Raw genomic sequence first — 13,612 nt, 5'->3', positions numbered from 1 at the left:
CGTCCTTATCGTTGCTACCGGTGATGCGACTGTTTATTAGCTTGTCGATATGCTCCTGGTGTCGGCGGTGAGCTGCTCCTCCGGAATTACCTAGGGCGCTACTAAGAAGTAGGTATCTGCCGCCGAATTTGCGCGGGCGAACTAGCTTAATCTCCTCGAGGTCTAACTTATGGTCGGAATCGTCGTCGCTCGAGCTAATATCTATATCCTTCCGGCCAGGATTAGCATTATCGTTATCAAAGAGGTCATCGAAAGCAGGCGTATTATCGTCGGTGATATCGCTATTATCGCCTTTAATGTTACTCTACATAGTCTTATCCTATTCGGGGCAGACTCTGCCTATATCGGCAGTGGGAGTGCCAATTCTCTCCTTAGTGCGAGTACTATCGTCATTAATAGCTAGAGTCGCTATCGTGAATTAATAAGTTCAGCAGCGGCCTATCATTTTCACTAGGTATAATTTATCGGTTTGGTTAGTTTTAGCGGCGGGCATATAGGTTCGCCGGCGGCTAATTAGTTCTAACCTTGCTTATGCTATGGGGTCTATGTTAGTATAGTGCGAGGTAAAAGATCGGGTGAAATTTTAGCGGGGTCATAGGGGTTTATATACTTTGATCCCTGCGGTAAATTCGACCGTATTCATATGTGAATTTCGGCTTATTTTTACTTATTTTTAGCATTGGGTTCTATCCTCGTTTCGTGCTATATATTCATGGTTTATTCCGTCGTGTTAAGGCTAAATTCGCGTGCCTACTTACTAGAAAAGAATCTAATAAACTCTGGGCTTCTACTATAACATCCCTCAATTCCGGGATTTATCCTAAATATTAGTATTTTTAGAAAGGGAGGTATTAATATCGCTAGAAAAAGGTATTCCCTAATAAATGCGAGACATATGAAAAGTAGTTAATAAATAAAATAGTATTCTGGGTCTTCAGTTGCGTATTCCTCCCGGTTTATCGCCGTTTTAGGCGGTACTTATTCCTTATTTATCCTCTGGTTTAAAGGATTTAGGTATACTTTTCTTTTTTTTTTTAAATTCAAGGCCCTAGTCTACTAGATTCGCTCTCTTCTATGCTTCTACTATGCTCCTCGCTATATTTCAGAGCTCGGGTTCAGCTATCTAGTTATCGTCTTTGGCTATAAAGCCGACCTATCTTACTAATAAGTCCCTATATGGCATCTTATTCTTCTAGCAGATTCGTTACTACATAATTCTTTCTACTTCCCAGTGGTCCACGACCTCCTCGTCGTCGATTACAATGGGAGCCGGTAGTAGAATCATTCGTTAGTATAGGTCCTCTCCCTGTGCTAGCTTCTATAGATAGGCAACCGAAATAACCGGGTGGATTTTCTAGTACTCTAGGAAGTCAAGCTTAAATGCCTACTATCCGATCTTGCGGATAACCTTATAGGGTCCGGCCCTCGTAGGTAATTATTTCCTCTTGGGTTTCCCTAGTAGGTAATAGCCCTTATGGAGTCGTAGGTAGACTATATTACCTTCGTCGATATTGATTTCCTTATGCTTCGCGTCGTACCTAATCTTAGCTAGCGATACTAAGGTATTAATAAGAAATTCCGCCTCCTTATAGTAGATCTTACGCAGCGCCTCTAATACTTACGCGTCTACTTCCTTATCCTCGATTCCGGATATAGCTACGAGGTCAAGGATTCCGCGTGGGTAGAACCTATAAATTAGTTCGTTTAGTGCTCTCCCGATAGTATTTAATACTGCGTTATTGAGGTTATGTTGTAGCGATGGGAGTAGAGCCGGCCACGGCGTATCCGGATCCGTTGCGGTATAGTACTGAATCGTAGTTTCGACTATTTGGTTCTTTCTTTCTAAGATCCCATCGGTCTGGGGGTGATACGCGGCCGACATAAGGAAGTTAACTCTAAGGAAGCCAAAGATGGCTCTCTAGATCTAGGATATGAACTTTAGGTCCCTATCGCTAATGATCCGTACGGGGACTCCCCAATCTAGTAGGAATAATATCTAGATAAGCACCTTCGCCTAGTCTTCTACCGTATATGACATATGCCCTGCTAGGAGTATTATCTTTTTCGAGAATACGCAATTAATAGGGGCTAGGCAATCGAGTTTATCGTGCCCTTCGACGAACCACATTGTCCCTGCTGCGGTTACCTCTGGTAGGTCTATAATGAAGTCGAGGGCGATCGTGTGGAAAGGTCGTAGTATTACCGCAATCGACTATAGTTCCCCCTAAGTCGGCTTCTGACTTATTGAATTCTCGTGATATACTAGGCAATGGGCCACGTAGTTACGTATTATTTTCGACATTCGGTAGAAGTAAACCGGGTCTAACTCTTAAGTCATACGGTTAATTCCGAAGTAGTGCTTATTATCGTGGACGATTTCGAGGATGCTTTTGACCAAGGGTCGTAGGATGCAGAGTCTCCGTTTTCCTTCGTATCCGACGTAGTATAGGAATTCATCGGAGAGTTCCCATAGCCGGAAGGGTATTATCTTTGGTCGTCGGTTCTAGCGGTCCGCGTTCTAGATTTCCTTAATATAATCCCGTATCCGACCTAGCTTCGAGTCCTTACTATAGCCCTCGATTACTTATTGACGAAACTCCGGTGTGATCCCAATTTATATTGTTTCCACTTCTGCCAAAGCCACCACGAAGTCTAGCTCATCGAAGTTACTTTCGGTGGCTCGTCTTATTAATCGGTCTTCGACGGGTAGGCGAGAGAGTATATCTGGGATTATATTAAGTATGCCCGGCACGTAGAATATCCTTAGCTCGAATTAGGAGAGGTAGTTAGCCGCCTTGACTAACTTCGGGTTGGCTTTATTAAAATCAATAGTCTTTAGAGAGGTATAGGTGATAATACCTTTAGTTACAGCGTGGTTAGTAATGATATTTACTAGGTGCCTACTTAATTACACTAGCTTTCCTATCTTTCGTACTGCCTATGCTAACGCTATGACTTCGGCTTCTGTCGATCCGTATCTAGCCTCTACCGCGGAGGTTAGGCGCGAGAAGAACCCAATGGGTTTTAGCTTCTCGCTTAGAATATCCTTCCTAGGAATTAAGCTTCTATCCTATTCCCCGTCGATCTAAAAGACGAATAGGCTAAAGCCGTTCTTATACGCATCGATTTTAAAGAAAAGTGGTTTTATTGGATCATAGTGCTATAGGGTGAATTGTTCTATTAGGAATTGCTATATCTCATCGAAAGCATTTTATTCCTTTTTCATAGGCGTGAATGCGATGGCTAATGCTTTTAACCTGCGGATTAGTTTTAACGCTCCGGTCGGCAATTTCGAGGCGGCTTTAGCTTCGCGCAGTAACTGCGACTTCCGATTAAGTAAGGGGCATATTCGCATATCGTACTATGGAATTCCTTTTCGGAGGTATCTGGCTATCCCAATATAGGTTTCGAGAGCGGCTAGGTCGGTTAGGCATACTATTTTTGCGAAAGCATCGAGTCGGTCTTGAGTTCAGTATAGCTCGTCGCCGTCGACTATATATCTAAGTAGCTTAACCGCGTTATATCCTATGAAGGATTTATCGGCGGCGATCTTTAATTAATTCTCATCGAGTAGCTTTAATACCACTTCCAGATACTCGAGGTACTCCTCGAAAGTATCGGAAAAGACTACTATATCGTCGATATAGACGCGCATAAAGGCGCGATATTAGAGGAACATCCCGTCCATAAACCATTAGCCAAAAGCCGGTAAGTTCTTAAATCCTATTAGGGCCACGTTAGAAACTTCCAACCCACGGTTAGATATAACTACTATTCGATTGCGGTGCGTATTATAGATAGGTAGCTAATAGAAAAATCTAGTCCCATCGAATATCAAAAAGTACTTCTTCCCTCTCGTATCCGCCATAATATCCTCCTGATCTGGCAGTAGGTACACATCGGGCACCGTGATACTATTCAGGGGTCGCAGGTTAACCACGACTCTGCCCTTCTTCTTGCCATCTATGGTTCTCTAGACAACGAAAGTAGGGCAGGCGATAGGTATTAGTTCGTCCAGGTGATGCATTTTTCCCGCTGCGTATAGCTTCCCGTGGACTTCGTCTAGGAACCGGCGGTCTTCGACCCCTATTAGGTAGGCTCTAATGGTCCTCTTCTAGTTCTGCCATCCGTCGACGAGGTCGATTCTTATTTTCTTTTCCTTAGGCATAGGGACGACGCCTTTGTCCCTGTAGATGTCGTATTTATTCGTCAACTCCATGAACTTCGCGGCTTTCTTTTCGTCGAGGTTGGCTACCTTGACTCCGAACCTGTTCTATACCGAGGGAATGCCTTCAGGGCGGCTAATCCCGTAATTGGGTAGTCCGGCATCGACACGGATTAGGTCGTCTTTATCGATTGTCTCTTCCAATTCGGTCGTTGTTATCGGTAGCGTGCCGGTTACGAGTACGTTCTCGATTTCCTCCCCTGGTCTAAAATCCTTGCTGATTATGCCTAGGAAATCTACCGTTCTGGACCCGCTAGCGATAAAGTTCGTAGTTTTGTTGCCTTCGTAGTTGCTGATATGACCTATGAGTTACCTCCGATGGATCCGAATATCTTTTCCGTCGGTATTGTGGAAGATGACCATCCTCGGGGTGCTTCTGTCGATTATGCTGTCGAAAAAGCGTTTATCCTTCCCTTAGAAGTAGAAAGCCTCCTTACTCCTATCTGATCCGTGTGTCGCCGGCAGGTTCTTATAAGTGACCGGGATAAAAGCGGTTTTACCTTTCTTTACCGTGACTATATAGGCGCTCTTTACTACTCGGTTAAGCGGCGAGATTCTCTTCTTAAAGATCTCCCCTCGGATGATTATGCCATGCGCCGATCTAAAAGAGATGCTAGGGTAGACGAAATCGACTTTAGCTCCGTGCTCGTATAGGAAGCCTATCCCTAGTAGTAAATAGGGCGTAAGTTAGTCGATGATATCGGCGGTGACGGTGAAGTAGGCCTTAACTTCTTTTCCTTATATAATTCTGGGAAGGTAGAAGTTAAAGGTAGCGGATTTAGTGATATTTGTAACTCTCCCTATGCCGCTAAGGGTTTTCGGCTCTTAGTTCTTCTAGGTCACCTTTTTGCCATGCTCCGTAAGCTATGCCTCGTCGACTATAATAGCCGAGGCTCCGGTATCGTAGTATACTTAGTAGGTCTTAGCTTTTTTTATTCCTTCGAAGGTAAGGAGGATCTAGAGATGCGTTAAAGCTTTTCCGCCTAACTAGTCATTAAAGTCGGGTCTTCCTATTGCTTCGATGACTTAGCTGTCGTCAATAGCGAAATTGACATAATGCCTTTCTTCTGCCTCTATTACGAGGTAAGAATCCTCCTCTCTTTCTATGATTTCGGCGTAATAGGCGGTGCTCTTATCGCTTTCGCCAGCTCCTTCCTCGCTTAGGGAGTCTTCGTCGGCGTAGTATGCTCTTTCAGGCTTATCCCGATTCTAGCCTCCGCGGTTCCGGTATCGTCCTTCCTGGCCCTCATTTCGTGGCCTTTATTAGTTATATCTGGGCTCTCTTTTGCCGAGGTCCTTGTTCCCTTGGTGTTGTCCTTCCTATGGCGGAGTCTCCTTCTACTATTCCGATTTTATCTCCGGGGTTCTTCCCCTCTATTCGCTAGGGCGGCCTCGGTCGTCTCCTCGTTCCCAGTTTCTGTTTTGGTTCTACCCTCCTCCTTATCGGTTCGGGTTATTTGGCCTTTAGGGTCAGAGTCGATTATCGTAGGTATTATCGCCGATTTCTCTCGGTCTCCAGCTACGAGGAGGGCGGTTTCGGTCCCTATAGCCTCTATTCCATAGGCGGTCGTTGCCCTATAGTGCCGAATCCTCGGGTTCGGATCCTTTATTGTCCCTTTCGTTGGTAGTATATATATGTTTTTCGCTATATTAGAGCTTCTTCGCTTCGTTTCCGGTCTTCCTATTGCATGCCGCTTTTAACTTTTCGCGCAAGGTCTTCCTCTTACTATCTACTATATTAATGTATTTAGATCATTCATCGGATTCCACCGGTGCCCTATAGAGTTACCATAGCTCCGGGTATAATTTGGCGTAAAAGCAGGTAAGCAGCTCAAGGTCTATGGCCTTTCCTACTACTCTAGATATATTAAAGATTCTTGCGGAGAAATCTCATAGCGGTTAGTCGCTTTCTATATCCTTAAGGGTAAAATAGGCTTAGTCTAGCTATTCTAGAGCTTCTTAAAGTTCTATATTAAATTCGGTTTTCACCGCGTCGAGGAAGGCGCTAATTAATGCGATATAGGTCTGCCTCTCTCGGTTATCGAGTAGTCTTCGCTACTAGACCAATGCGCTGCCTCTGATGAGTCTCTATGCGTTTTCCTTAATAAAAGCGACTTACTAAGGGCTACTTCCTTCGAGGTGGGATTTAACTAAGTTAACCCATAAGTGAGCGTCTATAAAGATTGCCATAGTCTTATCGTAGAAGATTTCCGCTAGGGGATCTCCGGATTTACCTCTTAATAGTATATCTAGCTAGAAGAGGCTAATATCGGTGAGTTTAAATCCGATATTAGCGTTCTTCCCTCCTCCTGTGCTCCCCTATTCCTAGTATCCTAGGCCTATTGGGTTTAACCTTGCGGTAGATGACATGAATGGCTCCATTAGTGGTTCCGTTATCCGTAGCTATCTTGCCCCACTCGGTCATAGGGGGAGTTAATTTCCTCGGTGAGGCTCCTAATATAGTAGAGTCAAGGCTATAGCGGGATAGGGGGTATATAGCGGCTAGGTTAGATGCGTCGCGTAGAGGGTCAGATATTGCGCCTAAGAGTATGTTCTATTTTATCCTTAGAATTACCCTGACGAGTTCTACTATAGTAATATCGATGGTGCTAGTGCCGAATATTGGATTCTGCTTGTTAATTCTAGCATCTAGTGCTGCGAGACTAGGTGCTAAGCCGGTTACTGGGCCGGATGCTAGGCCAATTGCGGAGGATGGGCTTAGGGTTATATTCTATCGGGACCTACTTATACGCCAGCGAGTCCCATATCCTCTAGCTTTAATCCGTAGTTTCACTCGAGGAGGTCGATTATCCGCCTTGCCGTCAGGGATCGCCGGTAAGAGTCTTCTATTTCTAATCTCATTTCTTCCGGAACCGGCATTCGCCTTACTATACTATAGGATCCTTGCGATCCCATTCCGACTAGGTTTAGGGCTCCTATCTAGAATTGAGGTATATGGCCTCCCGCGGTTGGGTTTAACTAGTTTATGCTAGGAACCGGGGGTCGAGCTATCAGATCCGTAATTTCTAGTGCTTCTATTCGCGCGCTTGGTTAATAGACGCGAGGATAGTTCTGACGTCTTAGCGTCGGATTCGGCGAGAGATAGAAAGTCGAAGCGGTGAGGTAATCGGCATTAGGGGTATTAGGACCGAGGCTTTATATTAGGTCTAATAGCGCTAGTCGATTCGGGGTCTTTTGCTTCCTTAGTGCCGTCGATGCTACTAGTTCCGGTTCTTTTCCTTTTTCCTACGAAGGATCTATATTTAATGCCTTAGTTATTGGTCCTAATGGCTCGAGTATTGTATCCGTCGATAAAGCGTAGACTAAGAGTTCGTCGTCGGGTAGTAGCGCTCCTTCGCGTTTGGCTCTCTTAATGATCTTTTTAGTAGTCTCCTAGGCTTATCCGATAGCATATAGATCCGTAGCGTTCCAGTGATATAGTAGTTATTCTATGCTTAGTGCTACGTCTCTATAGAAGGCATTAAATTTGTCTATTTCTTAATAGGAGAGCTCGGTTAGGTCTTCGAGTATGCCTAGTTTAGCGAGGAGTCGTTTCTTATGTCTAAAGGTTAGGTTCTATAGTAGAAAGACTCAGAATCATCGTAGGTAGTTGAAATCGTTCTTAGTGAATTTCGCTTTTGCTAAAGCCCTTGCGATTGTCTAGTAAGAGGCTTACTCGAATAGGTCCTATTTTGATGAACTCGGGGTCGACATAGAGGTTGTTGGTTTCATCTGGCCTATTAATAGGGACGAAGGTATTGATCTGTTGTGTTTATGAATAAAAAGAGTTAAAACTTCCTTCTAGTACTTCACTTGGTTTCGACGTGGAATATATCGAATGAAGCGTAGGTCGAGTTAAAAGAAGCGTTAACTGCTACTATATATTATGGATCCCTTAGCTCTAGTAAGGGATAGAGGTACCGCTGAAAGCGGCAGTGAGATAGCTGACTTTAGCAGCTATCTAGTTGAAGTTATATAATTCATAAAGTATAGAGAGCAAAGAAGGCATAATATAAGTAATCTAATCTAAGTTGATTCTTCCTAACTAATAGCTACTGGATTTGACTATTATAGCGCTAGATCTATCACGTGGGGAACCCGTATGACTGGGGCATGTAATAATAAGAGCTTATATCTAATTAAGAGCTATTATCTCTATTTTACCTATAAGGTATAAGTTTTTTTTTTTTTTATTAATATATTAGCTAATATTTTATATATAAGCTAAACCCTATATAAACCTCCCTAAGATAACTAATTATATTATTATTATTACCCCTATTTATATCTATAATAATACTTTTACTTAGCTATTACTTAAGGTAATTAATTACCTAGATAATACTAAGAATATAATAAGAGTTAATATTTAGGTTAAGGGTAATAATCCTAATATTATAAGTAGTCTTAGCGAGTTATATAATATTATTAATTAGGCTATTATTAATAATAACCTTAGTTTTATTTATTTTATTTCTTTTATTAATTAATATTCTTATTTCTAAGGCCTTATTAACCCTTTATTAATACTTAATAATTATTTTATTAATAAAAGTAATAATAATATTCTTAATCCCTCGCTAAATAAGCGCCCTAAGACTTATAATTAAGCTACTTATAGTAAAGATTATAATAATTATAACGTACATGATAAGCGAGCGACGCGGATAAGCGAGCGACGCGCTTTTACTACGCTCTTAACTAGAAATCACTATAAAAACACAATAAATCAATTAATCAATTAAAACTACCTACTGTACTCTTCCCCAGACGTCTTAATCACTACCTGACACGTTCTTACATTATGCCCGGGCTTGCCGCATACTCCACAGCGCCGAACCCCCGGTCCGACTGACCTTCCTCGACCACCACTTCTCGACGATTCCGCCACTACCTGCGCATTAATATCCCTCTGATTAATTGCTTGCCTTCCTTCCTCTACTGTTATTACCCCTCCTCTTTGTAGTCGGGTCCTTTTTGCCCTCCGCCGCCGGCTTAATATCTCATTTGCCTGTCGAAGGTCTTGGACCTTAGCCCTCAATAAGGCATTCTCATGCATTATTGCCGTAGTTCCCTTAGCAAGTGACTTAAGAGCTCCTAGAATCGACTCTGGGGAGCTACTTTGATGCCTTCTAATTCGTCTATTGAGGTATTCAGACTGAGATTGGGCCTCGAGGACAGTCTTTGGGGTCTTTGAGACCCAAGGGGTCGAGGGGCTAGCTACCTCCTCGGCAGGCGTTGGCGTCCGTAGCTGCACATCAAGCTTTGAGACCACACTTTCTGGGTTAAGAGGAACAAGCCTAGCCCCTCTAAAGGCTGACTTGACATTTCTTTCTGTCATGGTGGCCTGATGTGCGGCATAAAAGGCCGGGAAGAACTCGGTCTTTGAAACGTGGGTTATAGAGTATCTGATCAGACGCTCAATTTCCCGACCATAAGCCTGCTTGAGCAGGTTAAAGTACCCGACATCAAGGGGCTGAAGCAGATGAGACGAATGAGGCGGCATACAAAGCGTGATGATCTTGTTTTCCTCGCAATATCTCTCAAAGTCGACGGAGTGGTGACTTTCGTGGCCATCTAGGATCAGAAGACGATAGGAACCAATTGATCGATTGCTTGTACACCGGTTGAAGTGCTTTAGCCACTCGAGACCGATCTCGTTATCAGTCCAGCCATTTTGGGTCGTTGCAATAGCCCAATCGCCCGGGAGGTTGCTGTGTCGGTACCAATTGGCGAGGTGATATTGGCCCGCACCGATAATAAACGGCTGGATCGCCTAGCCGGCCGCGTTAATCGCCTGAATGACCGTAATCTATTCCTGGCTTCCAGGCTGCACTGATTTCGGTCGTCCACGCCTTTCTGTACCTGTAATAACCATTCCGCTTGCAATTATGCCCATAAGAAAGCCAGTCTCATCAAAGTTCCAGATATCATCTGATCGGATGCCGTACTTCGCGATTATATTCGCCATAAGCCGAAACTAGTTGCGAATAACGGTTGGATCTTCGCATTTAGCTCTCTGGTAGTCGTATTTACGAAAAAAACGCGTCTTAACCTCTTCGTGTCGCCTGACGAAGTTATGAGCCTAGCGCTTGCCGACGGGTGACGCATCGCGGTCGGCAAGCAGTCGGTTGGCCATTTCTTCCATAGCACGCAATCGGGGAGGAAATCCTCGCGAATCTAGGTCGAGAATAAACTGAATTATAATCTGTTCCTCTAGATTAGATAGTCGGCGTGAGTTAGGGATAATATCGCCTCGAGATTGAATGCCATCCTGCCGGCGACGTAATCTTGCCTCAGAGATCTTATAGATCCTTGCAGTAGGTTTAATACGTAGGTTTGGGTTATTTTGAAGGGCCTGAAGGGCAAGAAGGGTTCTAGCCTCAATATTTGGGTCTGATATGTTTTATGGTTGATAAATCAATTAATTAAGTGAAGGTTAGGTATAAGGAGGAAAAGCGCGTCGCTCGCTTGTCCGCGTCGCTCGCTTATCATGTACGTTAGTAATTATAATAATTATAATAATACTAATAATAACCCTTAAGCTATAATAAACTTATTATATCTTATTATTAATATATTAGCTTTTTATTTTCCCCAGGTTTTTTTATTATTATAGCTTTATTTTTTAATTTAGGTCTTATTTATATTATTCTATACCTATATTATAATACCTCGGCGAAAAATCCCTTATATTTATAAATAACTTAATATAATTTAATTTAATTATATTTTTATATTTAAGTTTTTATTTTATATTTAAACTAATAAAACTTTCTTATTATAATACTTTTAATATATATTTAGCTATACCTTATTTTACTTCTTATAATCTTTCTTTATAACCTTAAGGTATTTCCTTATTATTATTTATATATTCTCTAAATATTCCTTTAGTTCCTAAGTATTATATTTTATTAATTAACCTTTTTATTTAATAAAATAAAAGGTCTTATTTTTTAAATCTTTATATAAAATTATTTCTTTTATCTCTTATTTATTAGGCTTATCTTTAAGCTCTAGCTATTCTTAGGTAATATTATTAATAATTCTATAATCTATTAATAATTTAATAAATAATATATAAAATATATTATATATATATTAATATTTTTCTAATAGCTCTAAGGTATAAGCCTATTTTTTATACTTATTAAGGATTTTAGCTCTTATAAATCTTAAGGCTAATTTAAGATATTTAAATCTTTAATTTTTTATTAATACCCTAATAATCTATCCCTAATAATAAATCTATAGCTTATACCTAAAGTTATAATATTTTACCTAGGATTTTAATGCCTTTTTTTAATATATCTATAGTTAGGTTTATATCTAGCCTAATATTATTAAATATTTAGTAATACCTTATATATTTATTTCTATCTTTATTAAGATATATTTTATATATCTTAGGTAATAACTAAATAATATTTCTATTAAAGAGATCTTAATAATTAAATATTTATTATTATCATAAATAAAAGTAATATCTAAGAATTATATTACTCACCTTTTAGGTAAATCCCCTATATATACTCTTAGATATTTCTCTAATATTTAATATATTTATTCTATTTAATTATTCATCTATAGATAATATATAATTAATAATTAGTAATAAATTACTTATTTTTTTATAAGGTTTACTTAGAATTTATTAATAATTAATTTATCTTAATTATTAATTATCCCTTTTAATATATTAAATTAGCTTTTTATATATTTATATAAGAGGGCTATAAGCTTTATAGCTCTTAGCTTCTTTATTATTAATCTAAATAATATAAACTTAATTATTTTATATATAATAATAAGGATTGTATTAAAATTCTTATTATTACTCTAAGTATTTAATAAGAGCCTAATTATAAAATTAAGGCTAATCTCTTAAAATAATAATAATAATAATAATAATAATAATAATTAAAGTTTCCTATAAGGTCTATGCCTTAGAATTTTAATACCTTAATATATTAAGTAATTTTTAATATATTCTTAGATATTTTTTATAATACCTTATTAATAAAATTTCCTTAAAATATAATTAAATATCTTCTAAGATCCTATATAGCCTACTCTTAGGTTATTATAATATTAATAAAGGATTTCTATCCTTATAGCTCTTTAGTTTAAGATAATTAATTATCCCTTATAATATAATAAGTTTTAGAAATCTATTATATAGCCCTTATATTTATTAATAATTCCTTAAGCCTTTATTATAAAGTTTTAATATTATTAGTCTTAGCTTTATAATTCCTTAATTAATATCTTAAATTTCTTAGAAAATTAAGTAAGAAATATTATTTTACTCTCTATAAGCTCTCTTATAATTAGATATAAGATATATTACTCTAGAATAATAACCCTAATTAGAATTAGGTCCCTAGAGGCTTATTAAAAGTTCTTTATTTACTTAGCGGTCTATAAAGCCTTTATTCTTTTTATTTATTTTTATTAATATTAGGTTATAATAATAGATATTATATAATAAATAATATTTTTTAGCTTATATTTATAGGCGGGGAGGGGACCTTTTATTATAGCTCTTATTACTTAGATATATATAATTAATATATTAGCCTTACCCCTAAGCTTAGTAATATATCGCTAAATAGGCTCTAATAATTTATATATAAATTTTAATTTCTTAGCTAATATAAATAAGATATTTTTATAAGAGATCTCTTTTTTTATATAATTTAATCTCTTTAAGAGATTATTAATAGGGTTTTCTATACCTAATTAATACTTAATATTAAAATTAAAAGTAAATAATTAATATACCTAGTAAGTAAGCTTATTTTATAGATCTTTTATTAATACTTTAATAATATTAATAAATACCTAATAATTTATTAAGATAAAAAATTTCTTTAAAAGCTTTTATAAGTAATATACCTAATATTTAAGGCTTTTAATAATTACTAGTAATTCTTATTAGCCTATAACTTATTATTATTTTTAGTTTTATAGCTTTTATAATTAATAAATAATTAATTATTATTAAGTATTAATTAATTATATTAAGATATTAGAAATAGCTTTTAATAAGGTATTTATTTTTATTCTTATTAAGAATATTATATGACGAGAGGGTAATTCCTAAGGGATAAACCGGTTATAAGGGTTTATATTAGCACTAGATTATATTACATAGCCTTAAAGGGTAATATAAGTTATATTTAATAATATACTTAAAGGTATTAAGTATAACTAAGTTATATTAATAGCTAAGGTAGCTATTATATAGGAAGGTATAATAAATATATTTTATATACTTTAGGTATTAATTATAATTACTTTACCTATCGACCTAATTAGAGTAATTATATAAGTAATTAAGGTAATTAAGGAGGTAAGTATTATAATTACTTAGTATTAAGG

The 13,612-nt window shown here is 38.1% G+C and overlaps 1 protein-coding gene across 1 annotated transcript; it reads right to left on the bottom strand.

Annotated features, from left to right (window-relative positions):
* Positions 1-5,577: 5,577 nt before the first annotated feature.
* On the bottom strand, positions 5,578-6,650 carry NECHADRAFT_89533 (uncharacterized protein; the record flags this gene model as incomplete). Its single annotated transcript, XM_003039058.1, has 4 exons — positions 5,578-5,840; positions 5,953-5,958; positions 6,345-6,375; positions 6,579-6,650. 4 exons carry the CDS (start codon positions 6,648-6,650, stop codon positions 5,578-5,580), a joined length of 372 nt encoding a protein of 123 aa, XP_003039104.1.
* Between the last annotated feature and the right edge of the window lie 6,962 nt (positions 6,651-13,612).

This window comes from Fusarium vanettenii (genome assembly GCF_000151355.1).
Source record: "Fusarium vanettenii 77-13-4 unplaced genomic scaffold NECHAsca_193_unmapped, whole genome shotgun sequence".
Lineage (NCBI taxonomy): Eukaryota > Fungi > Ascomycota > Sordariomycetes > Hypocreales > Nectriaceae > Fusarium > Fusarium vanettenii.
This window is presented reverse-complemented; position numbering and strand designations above follow the sequence as displayed.